This window comes from Dermatophagoides farinae, chromosome 2 (assembly GCF_024713945.1).
Source record: "Dermatophagoides farinae isolate YC_2012a chromosome 2, ASM2471394v1, whole genome shotgun sequence".
NCBI lineage: Eukaryota > Metazoa > Arthropoda > Arachnida > Sarcoptiformes > Pyroglyphidae > Dermatophagoides > Dermatophagoides farinae.
The window spans coordinates 7168173-7190267 of NC_134678.1; the positions used below are offsets into that span (position 1 = coordinate 7168173).

Consider the following 22095-nt stretch of genomic DNA (forward strand, 5'->3'; position numbering starts at 1 on the left):
GATGATGTTGATATTTTGTTTTTTTTTAATGTAAAAAAATCGTTTTTTTTTCTCTTGTTTGAATATCAAAATTCAAATTTGTAAAATTATAAAGAGAGAAAAAGAGTTAGCCAAAAGATTGTAGATATATTCAAAACATTTTTTTTTTTTTGGTTTGTTTTCATTTGGATATAAAGTTTTTTTTCGGCTGTTTTGTTTTCAATCATCTTGGATGGGCAGGCTTTTGGCTTTGTTATGGTTGTTGTTTTTGTTTTGTCAATTATCACCCAGGTTTAATAATACCGATCGAAGAAAAAAAAAATTTTTTTTGTGAGCAAAACATACACATACATACACACGCACACACAAATCAAATAACATTCGATTTTCAATTTTCAATTTGATTTTATCATTTTTTTTATCTGTTTTTTTTCGAAATATATTTTCTTTTTTAAAAAAATAATAATAATAATAATAATAGCAAAGAAATATCATTTTGTACAAATCAATTTGCGTGTGTGTATGTGTCGGTTACATAATCGATCGATCGGTCATCATTTGTTTGTTCATGCATCTTTTTCTTTCGTTTTCCATAAAAATTCCACAGTCCAAAATGTTTTTTGTTTCCACAAAGTTTTCAAAAAAAAAATCAATAATTAATAATAATCAGAGATGATGATCAGAAGAAGAATGTCAATGATCAGATGATGATAATGATGATGATGAGATATATAATATTTATCCATTAATAATAATATATAGATTTGTGTGTTGTTTTTTTTTATCATTTCAAAAAGAAAAATAAAATAAAAAAAAATATACAGAATCCATAGGCCTAAAAAATATTGTCTCTTGTTGTATGTGTGTACGGTTTTTGTTGATTCAATTGATTCATGCGTCTGTAATAGAATAATAGAATAATAATAATAATAATAAAAGAATTAACAGAATTTTTAACAAATTTTTTTTTCTTCTTCTTCATTTCTCTCTCTCTCTCTGTTTTTTTTTTCATAATAACGAAAAATATATATCGATCTGTCTGTTTGTCTGTCTGTGTGAATGTAGGTTCTAGGTATTTTGTAGTATATTGCTTTATCCAACAACAACAACACATCCTTTTTCCCAAATCATACGATTTTTGTTTTGTTTTTTTTTCTGATAGACTGACTAAAAAAAACAAATAAATCAAATGATGGATGAATCAATGATGTTTATGTGTGTGTGTGTGTGGGTGTATCGCGTATGACAATATATTATATATGGAAAGACGATGTCAATGTGCAAAAAAAAAGAATGCATGGATAGTTGTTGTGAAGAAAAAAAAATGGCAAAGATTTTCTTGTATCTGCTGTAATGTGCCAAAATCATCAATGTTGATGAAATGAATAAAATCTAAATGTAGCACATCAATCTATCTATGTACGTGTGTGTGTGTGAGTGTTTTGTTTGTTTTTGGATAATACACGACAATAAAAATTCAAATTCAAAAAAAAGAGATAAAATCTTTGCAATATTTGAAGAATATAAAGAAAAACAACAGCGAGCGAAAGTAATGATGATGATGATGGTGATGACAATGATGAATTAGGCACCAAATAATAATAAAAATAACGGAACAGAAATAGACCGATATATATAAGTTTGAGACGAAAAAAAACGATGGCAAAAAAAACCAGAAAAAAATTAATCGTAAAAGGTCCCAGAAATAGCAATATTTGATGAGTTTGATGATGATGAAACCAAGTTTTTTTTTGTCAAAATCCCGCGTGTGTTTGTTTGAATTCATGTGACGCTAATATATTGGAGATTCAAAGAGAAAGAGAGATTACAGAAGATGATGATGATGATGATGATCCATGAGATAAGATTTGAGGTCGATAAATTGAGAGAAATAAAGAATGATGATGATCATGGGTGTTTTTTTTTTGTATATAAAACATGATTTTTTGGATGATGTTACATTCCATTCCAACAAAACAAAACAAAACAAAAAAATCAAAACGAGAAAATGTCCAATTTCAATTCCAATATTCTCTCACTACTATTATTCGTTTCAAGAAAAATCTTGTATGTCCCAGATTTCGGCCAAAAATGGTGGTAATTTTTTGTTTTGTACTTTGAGTGATACACACATTTCCGAATTAATATTACCCAATGTACGTAATTCGGTTAATATGCCTAATAATTTGGCAAAATGACATTTGTTCGGAGGACGACGTGTTTCCACATAAATGCGTAATATTTCAATATATTTTTCTTGTATCTCTTCCACTTTATGTGGTTCAAGTAAATGTGGTCGATCTGTTTGTTTGTTGAGCAGCAAAACAAAAAAAAAACAAAAAACAAAACAAATTATTCAATCGATTAATCATCTAAATATAAATCAACACACTTACCACTAAATATAACAATCGTAGTCAATAGTGCATATTCAGCATTATCAACCTTGAGCATATGCATTCGGCGACAAAAATTAAATAATGTATCGGCCACATATGCTATACAAGCACTGCTATAATTTTGTCTCGTATATGGTTGATTATTTGCATAAACAATTGAATCGGTTTTGATATCGTATTTACGTGAACATCGTAACATCATCACTTCACTTGAGCATGCCTATGTTTATATATTGATATAGATAGATGATGAATTTAAAATTAAAAAAAAAATTCCATAACAAAACAAAAATTATATATATATTACCTTTAAAAGTGTAATCTGATCATCACGAAATAATTTATCAAAAAATGGTACACGTTTTGAGAATTCAACAATTAGCTGCACAGTTAATATAGTCATTTCGGTAATATGTTGAAACCTTCTTTTATTATCATCTTCATCGTCACCATATGGAAAAGGCTAATATAATTGAATAATATGTAATGAATTTAGTTGATTATGGAACAACAACAACAACAACAACAACAAGAAAGAAAGAAAGAAACATACCGCTATCTTTTTAATATCATCATCTGATGGTGATTCAAATTCGTCTTGATAAAAGACTAGTTTTTTAATTATCTCATCCTGTTCATTTGTTAATTTTCTAGCAATTTCAACATCACCATTTTGTGAACCATTCCAATTATTATTATTATTATTTGTCATCATTATTGGTGTTAATGGCTGTTTTTCTTGTTCAATTATCATCATCATTTGTGTTGAATTATTATTGTTATTATTATTGTTTGGTGAAAGACCTTCTTTGGTGGTTGAATTCGGTTTATCTTTATCTTTAATAGCACGTTTTGCTTCACGTTTCATAGCACATTGATATTCAGGTACAACACATTCAGGCCTCATACCGACCGAAAGACATTTTTTTAATCGACATTCTTGACATTTTCTTCTCATATACATATCAATCTCACAATTGTTTCCATATTTGCACTGATAAACAGCATTTTTTGTGATGCTACGGCGAAAAAATCCTTTAAATAAAAAACAAAAATCAATCAATTAATAATAGTCTCATAGAATGAAAAAAAAAACAACAAACCTTTACAGCCTTCACAAGTTAATGCATTATAATGATATCCTGAAGCTCGATCACCACAAACTAGACATAATTCTTCTTGCTGTCTTGGTACTGGTCCTTTTTTCTTTTTTGGATCTAAACCACCCAAACTATCGACATTTGTATAACCATTCACACTGTTTGATGGACTCATCTCTTCTTTGCCTAAATATGATAATCAATGACCAATGAAAAAAAAATCAATTAATTTTATTGTAGTGAATAAATGAAATGTACATTATGCAATAAACAATCAATAGAAAAATAAATGGAATGACCTTATACTTGAACAAAACAGAGTCAGACATGTTTATTTCATAACCAAATTATCAATCAATGAATATATGATTGATAAATATGACTACCATAATCATCATCATCATTAACGATTAAAAATATTGATGATCAAATTCTAGTCTCTTTCTCACATTTTCGAATAATCACATCAGAGTGCATTAAAAAACAAATTTTTTTTTTTGCATTGAGTTAGGTAATAATAAACTCTTTTATTCCCATGATCATTATTGATTAGTTAGTTCGTCCTACATATTACCATACACACACGCATACAAAATCGAAAAACAACAACAACAAAGAAATATATACAAAAACACACCATTCAAGTCATGGTTTAAAAATTTCATTTCATTGATTCACACACACAATGAGTTTGTTGGCCGCCAAACATACACACACACACACACACACTCACATAACGACATTGATATGTGATGTGAAACATTCATTTCATTGTCGATAATCAATGCCAAAAAACAAAATGAACAGAAAAAAATGTCAATTAAATTCAACCAAATTAAACTGAATCTATCTATCTAAATAGATTTAGAATCGTTGTAGAATAAATTCTTTCATTATAGTAAAACAAAAAAATGTGAACAAAAAAGGACGATGACTTTTCAAAAAAAAAAAACAACAACAAACGCAAAATAATTTTCATTTTATCGTCAAGATTTATTTTAAATCATAGAATCATGTGTGTGTGTGTGTGTAAATTCATATATTTTAGCCACGTTTACTTGGTTGTTTCTAAATTTAGCCAACTTTTACACACACACACACACAAACACAAGCATTGCATTGCATACATCTTCTTGATCATCATCATCATCATGTCCTATTTCAAATTTTTTTTTCAGCTTTCGTTTTTTTTTTACTGGTTGTAAGAAGGATTTCATTTTTTTTTTGTTTGTCGCTAAAGACGACAAGAGAATCAAAGTCATGAACATCGACCTGATGATGATGGTGATTATGACGAACATCGAACTGTCGTCAAACAACAACAACAAGAGACAATGTTCCTGTTATTTTTTTTTTCGTTTTGTTTTGTTTTTTTTTTAAACAAAAAAAAATTAATTCGTTGTCAGGATCGTTTTTTTTATTTTTGTTTTGGCATTGTCATTGTCATCATCGTGATCATAATTATTTGTGTTCACATGAATCATGAATGACGAATAAGGATGATAATAATAACGATGATGATGATGATGATGATGATGATGATGATGATGATGATGATGATGATGAATGATGACAATGACAACCAAATCAAAGTCAAAGACCTAGTCACGAATCAAAGAAACTGTTTTTATTCTGTTTTGTGATTCCGTGCATGTGTGTGTGTGTGTGTGTGTAGGATCCCGCGGTGAGTTATTGAGAAAAAAAAAGATAAAAATCTCAAGTGAGCAAAGATCATCAACAAATTATTTGACAAACAAACAACTTGAAATATGAAATGAAAAATGAAACTAAAAACGAAAGAGAGAGAGAGAGAGAGAGAAATTCAGTTGTTGTTGTTGTTTTTTTTGTAGGTCATTACTAATTGAAAAAACAAAACAAAACAAACAAAAAACTCAATTATCAAAGATGACAGATGAAAAAAAAAAATGTTCACTGTGTGTATGTACGAAGTGTTTGGAGAAAACAAAAAGTACAAATGCATTGATTATGAATCAATTTCAACAATCAGCTACCCAATAATCATCAAAATCAATATACAAATACAAATTCAATTGTCATTATCAAATATCATCGTATAGATATACCAAAAAAAAAAAATTTTTTCAGGACTATAAATACCTTCATAGATCATATATTTATTACTTTTTTTTCTGACCATAAAACGAAAATTTTTAGCAAACAACAACAAATATGAATAAAAATGAAAAAAATGTTTAAAAATATCATATTTTCCCGAAAAAAAAGGATCTCTGGTCAAGTGTTTTTTTTGTGGCTGAAAAGAAAAAAAAACGATCATTAAAAAAAGTGGCTGGTTATTTTTTGCTGCTGTTGTTGTTGTTGTTGTTGAATAGCTTCCATTCTAAAAACCGTATGTGTCCATGACAGTGACATCTAATCTAAATGAAACAATGGCCAATTGTATAGCACACGAAATGTCCATTATATGTCATCATCACCAACAACATTTCATCTGGAAAAATCTAAAAATTTTTTTTTCCTTTTAAACATAAAAAATTGAAACCCCATATATCATGCAAACACATATAACCAACAAGTACAATATATACGCATGATGATGATGATGATGACAATGACGTGTGCAATATTTCATCCATTCATCACACTATAGTAAACAGAACAAAGAAAAAAAATGGAATCCACTTGAAATGTGCACCACTTATATATACACTAAATAAGTAATAAGGCTAACAACCTAAGGTGACAATAAAATGAAATACCAACAATAAAAAAAAGAGAGAAAGAGAAAGAATATATTTGCCGACATAACAACAGCAACACAACAACAACAACAAGTTCCGTTAGATATACACAGCAAAAAAAAAAATGGGCAAACAAAAAATTTCCAAAAAAATGATTGATTGATTTGATCAATTTCTCTCTATAATATAATCTACGCCCAACAACAACAACAACAAAAAACGATGAATCAAGTTTACTTGGTCATCATCATAATCATCCAAAAAAAAACAAACAAAAATCGTTATGGATCAAATTCACATTAAAATGAGAATAAAAAGGTGGATTCAGATCACATGTCTGTCTGTCTGTAGTTGTTTTTTTCACATTATCATCATCATCATCATCATTGCCATTAACTTACAACTCAAAGTTTAATAACATTTTTTTTTTTTGGTTTGGTTTGGTTTGCATTTTTTTTTTTTTTTTTGGCTTGCCACCACTACACTATTTTGGCTGATTTAGCTGTATGCGTTTTTTCATTGGCACTACCGATGGAAAAAAATGCCATGGGCTTCTTCTCATTGCATTTTTTTTTTTTTGGGAGGATGAGGGGGGTTCTATTTGTTAGGTTGGTTGGTTGGTTGGTTGATTCTTTTTTTTATCAGTTTTTTTTTCGTTTTTACCGACGCCAAGCGAAAGTGTGTGTGCGTGTATCCACCATTCACAAACACAGAGAAAAAGTTGTATTTGAAAAAATAGAATGCGCATGTAAAAAGATTTTATTATTCTCACACATACACAACAATCACCGAATTCATTCAAAATCATCGGGTATCATCTCTGTATCTATCTATATTTTTCTATATTCCATTTCCAGTCAATGTCTACGTGTATCAAAAAAAAAAAAAAAAAAAACATACATATATACACAGACAAACACAATAAATAAAAAAGAAAGAAGAGAGTTGACTAGAAAAACCAGATAAACTAGCAGCAGCAGCATCAGCGCACATGGCGTCTACTACTATGTTTAATGAATGAAAAAATGATGATGATGATCATCGACGTCGTAGTCATCATCATCATCGTCGTCATCACAAGACATTTTTACCAGAAAAAAAGAGGATGATCACCATCAACATCATGTTGATGTCGATGTACGCATTCAAGGCTAATGGTGGTTGATTGCAAAGAATATGTGGTAACCAAAAGAAGCAAAAAAAAAATGATTGTCAGAGGGGGGAGGATTTTTTTTTCTCGGTTTATTCACGCCGACGTAGCAGCATACAATAGCAAAATGATATTATATCATCCAATACAGACAGACAAAACTGGTGTGTGTGTGTGTGTGTAAGTATGGACCAAGCCTGGTGGTGGTGGTGGGCAAAAAAAACCAGCTTTTATTTGGGCATATGAAATAAAATTCAAAAAAAAAACGCCAATATTAAACAAGTACAAAAGTGTATTGAGCTATTAATGGAAAGAATCGATATATGTGAATTGAATTGCAAACAACAATTGCCGGGGTCCACCATTCAGTTTTTTTTTCATTAAAATGGATAACCAAAAAAAAAAACTTCGATAGAACTATGACGTATACATGTTTCACAGCCACCAAAAAAATACAGTGGATTTTAATGTCCACTTTTTTTGTGTTTAATTTTGGATTTTGGGTCTTTTTTAGTTGTTTTTTTTTTCGTTTATCCTCTTTACACATATATACATTTGGAATTTAAAAAAATAAATATATTGCATCGTTGTCGACACAAACTAGAAAATCCGAAAAGAAATGGATTTGGAGTCGATGGCCAAAATTATCACTATAAACACACACACACACACACACACACACACCACACATTTAATATATACAAAACACACATATATAGAAACACACACACACACATACACACTAAGGACAAATGTACAACAAAAAAACCATTTGGATTCAAAACAAGCAACAACAAAACATAAACATCATATATAAACGTACGCAAAATCTTGAATGTCTTGGCCTTGAAACCAATGAATCATTGGATCATTGCCACCACCATTCACATATTCAGGTTTCATCTTTCTTTTTTTTCGCTTTAACTCATTTTTTTCAATTTTGCAAACAAACAAATGGAATATAAAGACAATCAACTATTTAGTAAAAAAAAATCGAACCTGAAGAATTTGATGCCGAACTTTCATGTATATCAAGATCCCATAATTCTAATTCAATTTCAGATGATTCTAAACTAGGCACAGGACTAATAACTGTACAATTTTGACTTGATGATACTTCTGGTGAACTTTCTGATAATAATGTGGATTTTGTTGTTGATGAATTATTTTGATTTATATTCAATGTTGTTGTTGTTGTTGTTGATGGATTATGATGACCAATAATAATTGTATTATTGCTGCTGCTGCTGCTGCTGTTGTTGTTGTTGGTTGTTGTTGTCGTACTACTACCAACTAATGCCTGATATGCTGTACGTTTTCTTGCTACAGGCTGATGATGATGATGATTTTGATAATGATGACCACCACCAATACCACCAGGGATTGTTCCAGTACCATTTGTTACAATCATAGTTGGCGCTGATGATGAGGAATTATTATTATTCTGATAATGAGATCTTGATGTTGTCGGTGAAAGAGATGATTCATCATCTTCTTTCTTAATTTTCACTGGTGTTGGACACGATGGCATTGGTAATGTTTTCGTCGTTTTCGTTGTCGTTGTATGATCATTTTGATTATTATTATTATGAAATCCATTTAAAAATGGTTGATGATCATTATTTGTAGTTAATATTCGCAATTTTTTGTACTCATTTGGACCATTCATTGGAACATCATTATTATTTGATGTTGATATATCAATCGATGATGAGGTAGTAGTAGCAGCAGCAGCAGTAATAGGGTTGATGGTCGATGTTTTTGTTGCACGTATTGTTGTTGTCAATGTTGATGACGACGACGATGTTGTTGTTGTTGTTGTTGTTATATTAGCTGTAGCCGTACTGCTATTTGAATTTGAATTTGAATCTAATGTCATTCCATCAAATAGATCATCGACGGCTTTTTCGGCCCTATTCTGGCCAAGCCACAATAATACTAATGGATCCAGTTTGAAGAAAAGAATAATTCTGTATGTTCTTTTTTTTTACAAATAATTCTTGTCTTTGTAAGATTGTTGTTGTGGTCAATATGTTTTGATTTTTGTACTCATTCAATAACCACCATTGGATTCAAAATTTAACAAGAATATGACAGATTTTTTTTACAAAAAAGTTTTTTGTTTGTTTGTTTGATATTATGGTAATATTATAGGAACCAATGAAAAATTATTGAAAGATTTCTTGAATAATGATCACAATCGGTAACTAGAAGAGGTGAATTTTTTGTTGTTGTTTATAAATTAAAATGAAATGAATAAATTAAGATGATGATAAAATGAATGACCAGAAAAAAAAGAAGAAAAAGAAAAATAGTGCGTGTATGATGATGATTTGTTGATTTTTGAGATTTTTTTTCAACTCATACGATATGAATGTTGTCTGACACGTGTATGTGATGATGTTGTTGTTGTTGTTGTTGTTGACAGAAAAAAAAATTTTTGATTCATCTACCACCACATTCTTGAATATCGCACACAATACTCACAAAAAAGATCATGTAGAATTTCAAACAAACACAAAAAAATCGATCACTAATTATTTATTCTGATATTTGATTATGATGATCATGATCATGATAATGACACAAACACACACACACACATGTAACTCATCAGAAAAAAAAATTTTGAAAAAAAAACAAATGAGAAAAAGAGATGGTGATGTATATGTTATGTTAGTATGGCCGGTCAGATTGGGCGCTACTGACTGACTGACTTTTATTGTAATGTTGTTTGTTGTTGTTGTTGTTGTCGTTTTTTTGGGGGGGGTTTTTGTTTCAGAGATGAATATATTATTATTATTATTATCATTAACCAGCATACATACATACATACATACATAGAACCCGAGAAAAAGAAAAATTTCCACACACAACAAACACAGCACACAAAAAAAACCAGACTAACCAATAATAATAATAATACCATATACTCTCTCATGCTCTTGCTCTATCATCTATCTATCTCTCTCTCATACACGCCAAAACCAATTCCAGTTTTTTTTTGTTAGATTCGTGTATTATATTTAGTCTATCTATATGTTTATATCAATGTTTTTTTTCTCTGGCTGTTTAATAATAATAATAATATTTCTCTCTTTAATACTTAGACTCTCTCTGTGTGTGTGTGTGTGTGATGTATAAACTGAGCCAGCTATTCATTCATTCAATTTATAATTCGTTCGTTTGTGGAGCCTAACCAACAACATCAACATCAACATCAACATCAAAATGATGATGATAATAATAAACAACACAAGAAATGAATGAATGAATGAAAAAAAAATGTGGAATGAATCCGAGGAAGAAGCATGTGTATATATTATGTAATTGGGCACCATATACACACTCAAACACACACAGACACACTCAAACACACACACACATACCACATTACCACGCACATAAAGATAGATTAATGGATCCATCACATATTGGGATCCAGATAGTCAACTATTTTCACATACAAATGAAAAAAAAATAAAGATTACTACTCCGGTTTTTACTATCAAACACACAAAATGAACAAACAGAAATTGAATGAATAAAAAGTTTACCAGTTTTTTTCTGCTTCCACCTACTCAATGTTGTAGCATTGCTAGAAAGATCTTGAAATTGTCTAGCTTTTTTTGTTTATTTGCTGATATCTATGGTGGTGGTGGTGCTGCTGCTGGTGGTGTTGGTGGTGGCGACAATGGAAGCCATAGTTTTTGCTAAGATGCCTTGACATTCCTTTGTTCACACACATTTTAGAGAAATGACAACCAGAAAAAAAACAGTAAAAAAAACCAGAATGATTATGGATAATATCACCATCGACAAATTTGGACAATTTGAAATAATTTTTGAAAAGTTTTTTTTTATCTTCACAATTCATTTACAAATCACCAGGCTGCTACTGCTGCCCTCTATATCCGCGTACAGCCATTGGATTTCATCGGAATTAGATTCAGTATCGTTTTGATTTCAATTCGGAAGAAAAATTTCAAATTAAAAACAGAAAACGAAAAAAAAAAATTCACACGAAAACCGACAATCGGATGTGTGAATTCACATACGCAAAATAAAAACAAAAATAAAGGACAAAAAAACCCAAGATTTTTTGTTTGTTTGTTTGTTTGTTTGGAAAAATCTTTGATTGGGAAATTGAATTTCCTGTATGCACATATATCTAGCCATTCCAAAACAAAAAAAAAATTTCACATCAGAAAATCAAATGAAATGTAAATTTCAATTCTAAAATCAAGTATTTAATTAATTATAATTATCAAACTTTCACTACTTTTATTTCAATTTTTTTTTCGGGCGTAAAAAAAACAGAAAAGAAATCAACAAACCAAATCAACAACAATCGAACGAAACAAATCAATGTTATTTATTCTATTGAATAAAAAAAAACCGGAAAAAACTAGTGAAAACAGGTATGACAAGATCCGGTTATTCTCTCTCTGTGTGTGTGTATTTACTATTCACACACACAAAAAACCTGACCATGAAAGAGTTGAGTTTTCTTTTTGAAAAAAAAATCTTAACGTGAAATTTTGGCCAAATTCAAGTGTGTGTTTGTCTATGTGAATGAAAATGTCTATAAACCAAAAAAAAAAAAAAAGACAAGTGTGTAACTACACGAAAAAAAACTTGTTGCTTAAATGTTCATGTTTTTTTTCCAGTTGTTGATGGGTATTAAAACATACTACAACAACAACAACAACAACAACAACAATGGTTACAAGCATCTTTACATCATCATCATCATTATATTAAGAGAAAATTTGAAAAGAAGAAAACCAAAGAAAAGAAAAAAAAATGATAATGAGGATCATAAATCAAATTGAAATTGAACCTACACACACACACACACACACATACTGTACAAACAAGACACACAAGAACTATATTAGCAACGAGAGAGAGGTAAAAGTAAAAAAAAAGAAATAAGGAAAAAAAGGTGAAAGCTTATATCTTCTTTTTCTTGATAATCACCCTAGAGAAACAAAAAAGAAAATGAAAATGAAATTGACGATGATAAGATAAAACGATAATCAAACAACAACAAAAATTACATAGGTCTATAGGTCATAGTTCATGTTTATGTCTTATCACCAATACAGCGTATATATGTGTGTAATGTAGGTTTCTATGATCATCATGTTGGCCAATATTCGGAAATTATGTTTTTTTCTCTGTATGAGATAAAATTCTTGTGAGAATTATGTGATGACCAATTATCAATTGTCATCCAATTGGAAACATATGACAAGATGCATGAAACATTTTTGACATGTTCCAGAATATTTAAATAAAAACAATAAAACAATAAAAAAACACAAATATAAAATGCTTAACCCTTGATGTGTGTAAAAAATGAATATCAAAACAAAAACAAAAAACAGAAAAAAAAATTATTGTCGACATTGAATAAATGATAAGAGGATTGGTATCTGTTGCTGTTGCTGTGCGTGTGTGTTGAATTTCATTGATTTTTTTGTCATCATTTCCATCATCATCATCATCAGCAGCATTTTTTTTGTAATTGAAACACACACACACGCACACACATGATGTATTTTATTATTGAAAAATAATAAAAAAAAATTGTCAAAGTAAAATATTAAAAAAAAAAAAATAAATATCCAATAGCGTACAATGACCTCCTTCAATTTTTGTCATTTACTTTGACTCACACATCACAAATATTTATTACCATTGTTATATATTTATACATCTAATTTATTGATTGATATGTAGTTGTAGATATATATATATCATTAATCAATCAAATCAAATCAATCAAATAAAAATGGATAATTTTTCAAGAAAATAAAAATTTCATATCATTTGTACGAAAATTCCACATATAATTAGATAGATTTTATTTTGAAAAAGAAAAAACATTCCGCACACACATGCATATGTAGAATCAACAAGTGTCGATCAACGACGACAAAACAACAACAACAACAACAACAACAAAGATATGGTTATGAATGATAAACAAATTTTCAAAAAGACGTTTTAGATAAAAATTGACAGGAATTTGTTGTTGTTTGCATACGATATTCGTAATCTCATAATTATCCATTAATGGTGAAATATATGTGTACGTGTTTCAAAGCAGATTCTTCTAATTATCTCTCCATACACACACACACACACACACACACATCGATGTAAAATTACACAGGTTCAAAGTCAAATTATTATTACAATATAAATAACTTTGCTATACATATTCGAATCAAATGTAAAAAATAAAAAACCTCAAGGAAATTTTTCTCCAGAAAAAAAAGAATTACATAAACAAACTATCAAGATTCCATCAATCTCTCATTGTGTATTTTCATTTTTTTTTCTCTGTTTCTTCATAACAATAGACAAAATGATAAAAAGTTTGTATGTGAATCAAATGATCTTTATCTTGATCATCAAAATCAAAATTGTGCATCAACAGTATAGTAATCTGTTTTCTATACTATGCTATTCGAAAAAGAAAAAAAATTTCATTTCAAATGAAAACCAGAAAAAAAAATAAAAAGATCCATTCACAAGCATTCATTTTATTTTCATATACACAAACAAACAAACAAAGTAAACGAAAACAACAAAACAACTCTCACTGACTTTGACTTTTTACCTTCATCATCAACATCATCATGATAATGCCCTTGCACCATCATTTTCATCATACAATTATGCAATCTGTTTTTCAACATTCAAACAAAAAAAAGAAATACAATGATGATGACGATAGAAGATAATAATAACCGTAAATATACGAAAAAAAAGGTAATCAACCAACCAAAGCAATGAAAAGCAAAGTAAAACAACCTGTTTTGTTTCCATCAAGTTTGGATATATTTTTTTTCCTTTTCATTTAAAAGCAAAATAAAAAAAATTTCTATGGAGGGGGTACGCACACACACACATACACACATAGGGCTTGAACAAAACTGGAAATCATCATCCATTCATGTTGATGATGTATTTCTCCATGAAATGAAATATGAATTAAAGAAACTGTACCTATTTCATATATGTTGATATAGGCGTGTGTGTCATTATCTTTCATTTTCATTCTCTTTCTCTCTCTCTCCTAACTCTCTCAAATAATGGTCATCATCATCATCATTTCTTTGATCGCGCCATCCATCCATCCAACCATCCATCCATTTATAGTTTGTACATCACCAGTCAGTGAACCGGTTTCGCCAGTTTTTTTTTCTATTTCTCTCTTTCAATGCAAAAAACTTCATCACCTGAATCTTTCGAGAACGAACAAAAAGTAAAAAAGAAAAAAAATTCAAAAAGGGCATGGATGGATGACCAGTTTTTTTTTCTTCATCTTGATTTTCTTGGTTTTGATCTTGAAGAAAAAAAAAAGAAAGAAAAGTGTAATTGCTATTGCACAACGAGAGAAAAAAAAAATTAAAAAAAAGGGGAAAGGAAAAATGATGACGACCCATTCAATGATGATGATGATGATGCCCTTTTACTTTTTTTTCTTTCTCTTTCTAAGATCATTACCTAACTAATAATAAATGCCAAGTGCAATCTTTACGTCAAAATCAGCTAGAATAAAAAAATACCATATGTGTCTAAATCATGTCCATAAATATTTCCTCCTCCACCAACGCCCCCCTTTTCAATCAATTTGCACAGGTGTATCGTAGAAATAGAAATAGACAATTGTTTCAATAGATGAAAAAAAAATTCCAGATGGTTTATCATTAACGAGAAATTTATACATTTTAAATATTAATTAAAACACACAGACAGACAGACAGACAGACAGATACACACGCAGAAAAACATGATAATTATTAATCGAAAAATATTTGCTTTGATTGATTATTTGAAATATTAATTCATAATTCATTTTTTATTCTTCGATTTTTTTTATTACCATTTTGTGTGTCTGTGTTTGAGTGTCTGTGTCTGTGTGTGTGTTATTGTTGTCTATAACATTCATTGCACTTTTTACCATATTATGGCCGTATCCAAAGCAACGAACATTGACGTCTAGGTTAATGATAATGAATATTAAACACACACACACGCACACACACATACACAGAAAAACCTACACCTTGATAAATGAATTCCAAAATGAATCGGTCCAAATTTTCCTCAAGAATCGACAACACACACACACGTGCTTTAGTTATGACCCTTAATGAAATGGTATATCTGTGTGCAATACACATTTGTATTTTGTTTTTTACATTTGCTTATCGCTGACAAATGAAAAAAAAACAACAACAAATGATTGATCCTCCTGGACAACCTAAAACAAAAAAAAAACCGGTACACTTTTTTTCTCTACTATTTGTCGACAAAAAAAACATGATTCTTTTTTTTCTGGTCACCATGGAACGTCGAAATCAGTCACCAGAAAAAAAAGGCAAATGAACAGAGCAAAAAAAAAAATTCTTCGTAACTACGAGACCAAGCAAAAAAACAACAACAACACAAAACATTCTATACATATAAAAATGAAATGAAAAAATAAAATGAAAAAAATTTTCACCGTAAATCATATCGGTATAACCCCGCCAGCAGCAGACCACAATTAATAATTGAAAATTGAAAATAAAACTCTATATTCTATTGTTCCAAGGATATCTTTATGACAAGCTGACTAAATAGAAGATAAGCTGATGATAAGTGTGTTTGTGAATGATGAACTTTCATTTAAAAAAAAATTCATGGGAAAAAAATTAATATTTCATCAAGAATCAAAAAAAATAAATAAATAAAAATCACATGTAACGCCACCTAATGGCTATATTCACAATTATATGGAAATCAACAATCACCAGATGGTAGCAGTGTTGAAATCTATATATTCATATATGATGATGATGATGATGAAAAGATTAATTAAACTTTTTTTTCTTTTTTTTCTAATTCCAATCAAAACAATCACACATTACATTCATAATCAACAAAATTATGGAGATGACAGCCATCAAAAAACCAGAAAAAAAACCAGAAAAAAATCCATCAGAAATATCGGATTTGAATCCAAAATGATGAGAATTAATAATTCCAAATTGTAGTATTCATGTGAGTGCAAGTGTATGTGAAAGAGGATTTCCCGATCAACATATTCAATTCTCAAAGAGCTAAACTTTTGCATAATTGAAACAAACAAACAAACAACAACAACAACAACAAAATACATTGATTGAAAAGAATTGTTCATATATATTAAATGTGATAAAAATAAATGTTGCTCTGTTTCTCTTTTTCATTACAAATACAATGTATCAAAAAAGCTAGTTAAATGGAAACAAAAATCAAACATAAATTGTGATTCCAGCATGTGATGGCCAGAACAAAAAAAAAAAAAAAAAATACATTATAAAGCCATTTAATCAACACCGTAGGGGTGAGATTAAGATTTTCATTGAAATTTTTTTTTCTTTTTTTGATGATTTTCAGTCCTCATCATCATCATTAGTTCTGAAACCAAAATTAAATTGTAAGAATTCTCCAAGGTCTAATACTCAACAAACAATCTGATGATGATGACGATGAAAATCAATCAATAAATGGAAGCATACATTCCAGAAGAATATAGGAGAATAAAAAAGAGGTCTCAAAGACGCACGCGTATTTTTTTTTTTTTTGGTATATATAATTGCAGAGCTAAAAATGAAAATTGAAAAAAAGGTCATCATCATTATTATTATCATTACGCACGCGATAACGGGGTTAAACAGAGACAGAGAGAGAGTGAAAGAGTGAGGGGTTAACCTTGGCCTAAACACAAAACAAAATCACAATATGTATGGCACTTTGTTTTGGATCTAAAAATCAACTATCACCATTCTATTCTTTTTTTCATTCATCGGTTGTTGAGCTTTGAATTTTTTTTCTCTCTCTCTCTCTTTTTAAACTCATTTCATGTCTATCTGTCTCTCTCTGTATATGAGCAATGAACCATTTGTCCTCATAGCAAGGTCTTTCGACCGCGGTCAAAAATGTCATATATACAAAAAATCTAAGTAAGCTAGGTTTCAAGGGGAAAAAAATAACCACCACCAAAAGACCAGAGAGAGATAACACAAAATTGTCAAGAAAGAGAAGAAAGAAGATTGGAAAAAAAGGTAAAACACATACATACACACCAGCCTAAGTCGTCACATATTGAAAATAAATGTCACAGTGATTCGTGACATGATCGCGTGTCGTTCGTTATGGTTTTGTTGGAGAAAAAAAAATATGTCAGTCAATCGAATCAATCAATTTTTTTTAATCGGTTTCTTTAAGGTACCCTGCTGTTGCTTTTTGAACCATTTGAGAATGTTGAACCATAAATTTCTACAGTTTGTTGTATGAAAAAAAAAATTTTTTTGGTCATCGACAACTCCCTCTTCAATATTTTTTATTCTTTTTGACGAAGAGAAAGTAATTTCTTGTGGTCAAATGTCATGAATATATTGGTAACGTTGTTGTCCATATACACATATAAACACTGTGGACTGACATTCTATCTATAGATATATATGTTTGGTTCATTCGTCAAGGTTCCACATAAACAGATATTTTTTTTTGTTTTGTTTGTTTGCTTCAAGGCGAAATTAATGGTGAAAAAAGACAAGAAAATGAAAATAAAAAGCTGGACGATATTTGAGTGTAAGAGAGTGTGGTTCCTTGTTTATGGTCACAAATATACACATACACACACAGAGAACGAGTTACCCCTAAAGCATTTTTTATATTTTAAAAAGACAAAAAAAAATGACCAATTCCTAGGAAAAAAACCCAATATCTTAACAAGCTGTGTGTGTTAATATCGACCCGAATATACACATAGATAGCACAGGCTTTTCATTTTCATTTTCATAGTCACCAAATATTTCTTGTGCAAGGAAATGATCATCATCAAATGATGACCTTCAAAATGTGTGTGTGTGTGTGTGTGTGTTTTATATAAAGCACACATACATTGAAATCTTAGAGGGACAACAACAACAACAGCAGCAAAAAAAATAAACCAAAGTAAAGTAAAAGTTCGTAACCTTGGTGGTGTAAAAAAAATAAAAATAAGATGGAAAAAAACATAAAGATCAAGCAAGCTGGTTTTTTTTTGCTCGCTGTATATATCAAGTGGGTATAAAGTTCGAGTAAATAAAGAGACACAGTAACCTAAAAAATTCTAATGAAAACGATTTTTTTTGGTGGGGGGAGGGGGTTGTGTAACCACCGAAAAAAAAGAATGAATGATTGGAATCAATTCACAATCGTGATCACGGATGGTAATATGAGATATTTTGAATTTTTTTTTCTTGTATATATAAGTAAAAAATGGTTAATTTACTTGATTCTCGAGAAAAGAAAAAAAACTGACTTTTTTCATGTCATGAAAGTCATTCCAATTTTGGTTAAATAAATAACTAAGAATTAAGGGTTATAATCATCATCATTATTATTATTATATATGGTTCTACTTACATGCTGAACCAAAATCACTATATGATGATGATGTTGGTGATGCAACCACACTATTATTGTTCGGTGTTGTTGGCATCTGATGTATTGTATTATTATGACCATTTATCGATGGTGGTGATGATGGCATATTTAATGAATCACTATGATGTTGACCACCACCATTAGTATGATGTTGATGATGATGATGTGGACCAAAGGCTTCATCATGTGGTCGTTTAAGGCCAATATTTGTACCGGAAATTGAAAAATGGCCATTTGTTGTCGTTGTTGTTATTGTTGATGATGGCGATGGCAATGATGTTGTTGATGTTGCTGTTGGTGATGATGATGAGGTCAACATTGATGGAGGTGATGATTGAGAATTCTGTTGATAATGATGATGATTCCTATTGTTCATCAATAATAATGGCGGTGGTGGTGACTGATTATCACCACCATTTGGTATTGTCACCATAACCGGTGCCTGTTTTGTTGTTAATGTTAAAGGCGTTAAATGATGACCAGATGATGATATCGATGATGAATGATGATGATGATCCTGAGATTCTTGTTTGTTATGTTGATTGATTGTATTGGTGGTGGTAGATATATTGGCTATGCCACCATTGGCTGTTGTAATCAAAAGCTGTTGTTGTTGTTGTCCTTTATTCGAAAGATAATGTAATGAGAGATCTTTGATAATCGATGATGATGAACTACCTGTAACGGAAGTAGTAGCACCACCACCACCACCTCCACCATTCAAATGTGGTAGACGTGATATATTTGTTGCTGTTGTTGTTGTTGTTGATTTTACACCACCAATACCGGCAGTTGTATTAGATCCAGCCGTTGTTGCGGCTACTGTACTACCATTGACAGCCATACAAACTAAATCGGCTGTACATGGACTTGGTACACGTGGTTCCAATTTAATCTGCACTTGTGGTGAACTAGTTGGTGTTGTTACGGCGGCAGGTGATAATGATGATAATGTCGAAGATGTTGTTGGTGATGACAATGATGATGATGTCAAAATATTCTTACGATTAGCATTTACCACAATATTATTATTGTTGTTGTTGTTGTTATTGAAAAATTTCATGGCAAAATTAATAGGACCGTTGTTATTATTATTATGATAATGATGATTATGAAGTAAATGATGATGATGATGATGATGATGGTGATTGGTCGTTGATGATAATGATCCGTTATTTATAATTAAATCACCGTTATTATTATTATTATTATTGGCTAAAGTTGTTGTCGTTGTTGCTGCTGCTGTTGTTATTGTTGTTCGGCGTTGGTGGGCATTAGAAATAGCACCAGCGGTCGATATGTCCATCATTTGGACCACTGATGTTGACATGGTTTTTTTTTGATTTGTTTATGATTTGTGTTGTCGTTTAATAATATAGACTATTTTGTGTTTGTTTTGTATTGATGAATTTTTTTTTGTTAAATGTGTCAAATGAAAAATTTTTTTGTTGTTGTTTCTAATTAATTAGTGGGGAAAAAAATCAATGAAAAACGGAAGGAAATGGGTGGTGCAATCATAATACGATATATATGGATGCATACGATGATGATTACATTCGAAATCGAATGTATTGGAAATTATTTCATCTCTTTTTTTTACAAACAAATTGATTTGTAAATGTGGCCAAAAAAAAAAGAAACTTTCACTTGGCCTTGGGATTTTTGTGTGTGTGTGTGTGTGTGTGTTTGAGATAGAGAGATTTAATGACTGACACAAATCGGACTATAACCAGGATTATTTATTTAGCACTGAAACACACACACACACCAAAATGTCGTCAATAATAATAATTTTGAATCCACAACAACAACACCAACAGAGAGAAAAAAAATCCACCTTGCAATACATACAACGTTCGATGATCGGTTGAAGAATTTATTCATTAAAACAACAAAAATAGATGGTTGGTGGACACAAAAACAAAATTCTCTTCAAGATTTAAATGATTGATATAGAAAAAAAATCAAAAATAAACACGACTAGCGAATAATGATGATGATGATGATGATGATGAATTGCAAATTCACATCACACACACACACACACACACTTGTGAATCAAAAAATAAAATGAAAAAATTATTTGCTATATTCACAGACACATATCCCTTTCATCGATGGAATGAAGCATCCCAGCAGAAAAAAAAAGCCAAAACATCCCACCACCACCACAAATACAAACACACAAAAATATATTCAATATCAGTGTCAGTCGAGTCAATCAGTCGAATGTTTTAGTTTTTTGTTTTTTTAGTTTTAGTTTTAGTTTGTTTGTTGAAACATATACAAGTTGCGGCAAAAAAAAAAAAGTTAAGCCATTCCACATTTACAACATACAAACACAAACACATTCTCTATTTTTTTTTAATAATCAAAGAAAAGAAAATTTTTTTTTATTTTTTTTTTTTTTTTTGTCAGTTCGATCACATTTCGTTGTCGTTGGTTGTTGTTGATGATAATGATAATTTCGGATGTCAACATCATATAACGATTTGAACAGAGTGAGAGTGATGTGTGTGAGAGAGAGAAATACGACCATCGACATTAATAATAAAAATAAAATAGCGTCATTCAAATTTAGAATTATGGGTCTCTGTGTGTGTGTGTGTATATCTTGTTGTTTATTGTGGTATGGATAGTTCAACATACAACATCAAACTGAGAAATGAAGATAGTAAGAGAATGGATATCTATCCCATACCATTCACACAGTTTGAATGAGACACATGTATATTTTTTTTTTTTTACGATCCATTTGTAAAAAGAATGAAGAAAAGGCTGATTGCCTTGAAATAAAAATGAAAATAGATTTTGCCACTACTTTGTTGGTCGTGGTCATGATCATAGCAGTGGTGTATGTTAAAAGTTTTTGCTGGTAGTAGTAGTTGTAGTGGTAGTAGTAGTAGTGGTAGAAGCAGTAGTTTTTTTTTGAAAAGGCGTCTATAGAAACGATACAAGGACAAATACACACAATTGGAATTTATAGAGCCGGCGGAAAATACACACACACACACACACACACAGGGTGTCATTAATATATGAAAGGCGTCAAATAAATTCTAAAGGAAAAGGAAGAAGCATCTAAAAGAATTGTGTGTGTGTGTGCAAAAAAAAAAAAGATTAATAATATGATAGCAGTAAGTAGTAGTAAAAATTGTAGTGGTAGTTAGTATATATTATAATATTATAAATAAATATATTTTAAACTGATCACACCACCAATTTAGGTGGGTGGATAGATAGGGGGGTGTCCATTTTGATCGATT

At 30.2% G+C, this 22095-nt stretch overlaps 1 protein-coding gene across 1 annotated transcript; it reads right to left on the reverse strand.

Moving 5' to 3' along the window:
* Nucleotides 1-364: 364 nt before the first annotated feature.
* Nucleotides 365-21512, reverse strand: EcR (Ecdysone receptor). Its single transcript, XM_047062099.2, has 6 exons — nucleotides 18809-21512; nucleotides 3482-3664; nucleotides 2932-3413; nucleotides 2686-2841; nucleotides 2376-2598; nucleotides 365-2280 (listed from the first exon to the last, which is right to left on the reverse strand). The coding sequence occupies exons 1-6, from the start codon at nucleotides 20157-20159 to the stop codon at nucleotides 2033-2035; spliced, it is 2643 nt and encodes an 880-aa protein (XP_046918055.2). The 5' UTR covers nucleotides 20160-21512; the 3' UTR covers nucleotides 365-2032.
* Between the last annotated feature and the right edge of the window lie 583 nt (nucleotides 21513-22095).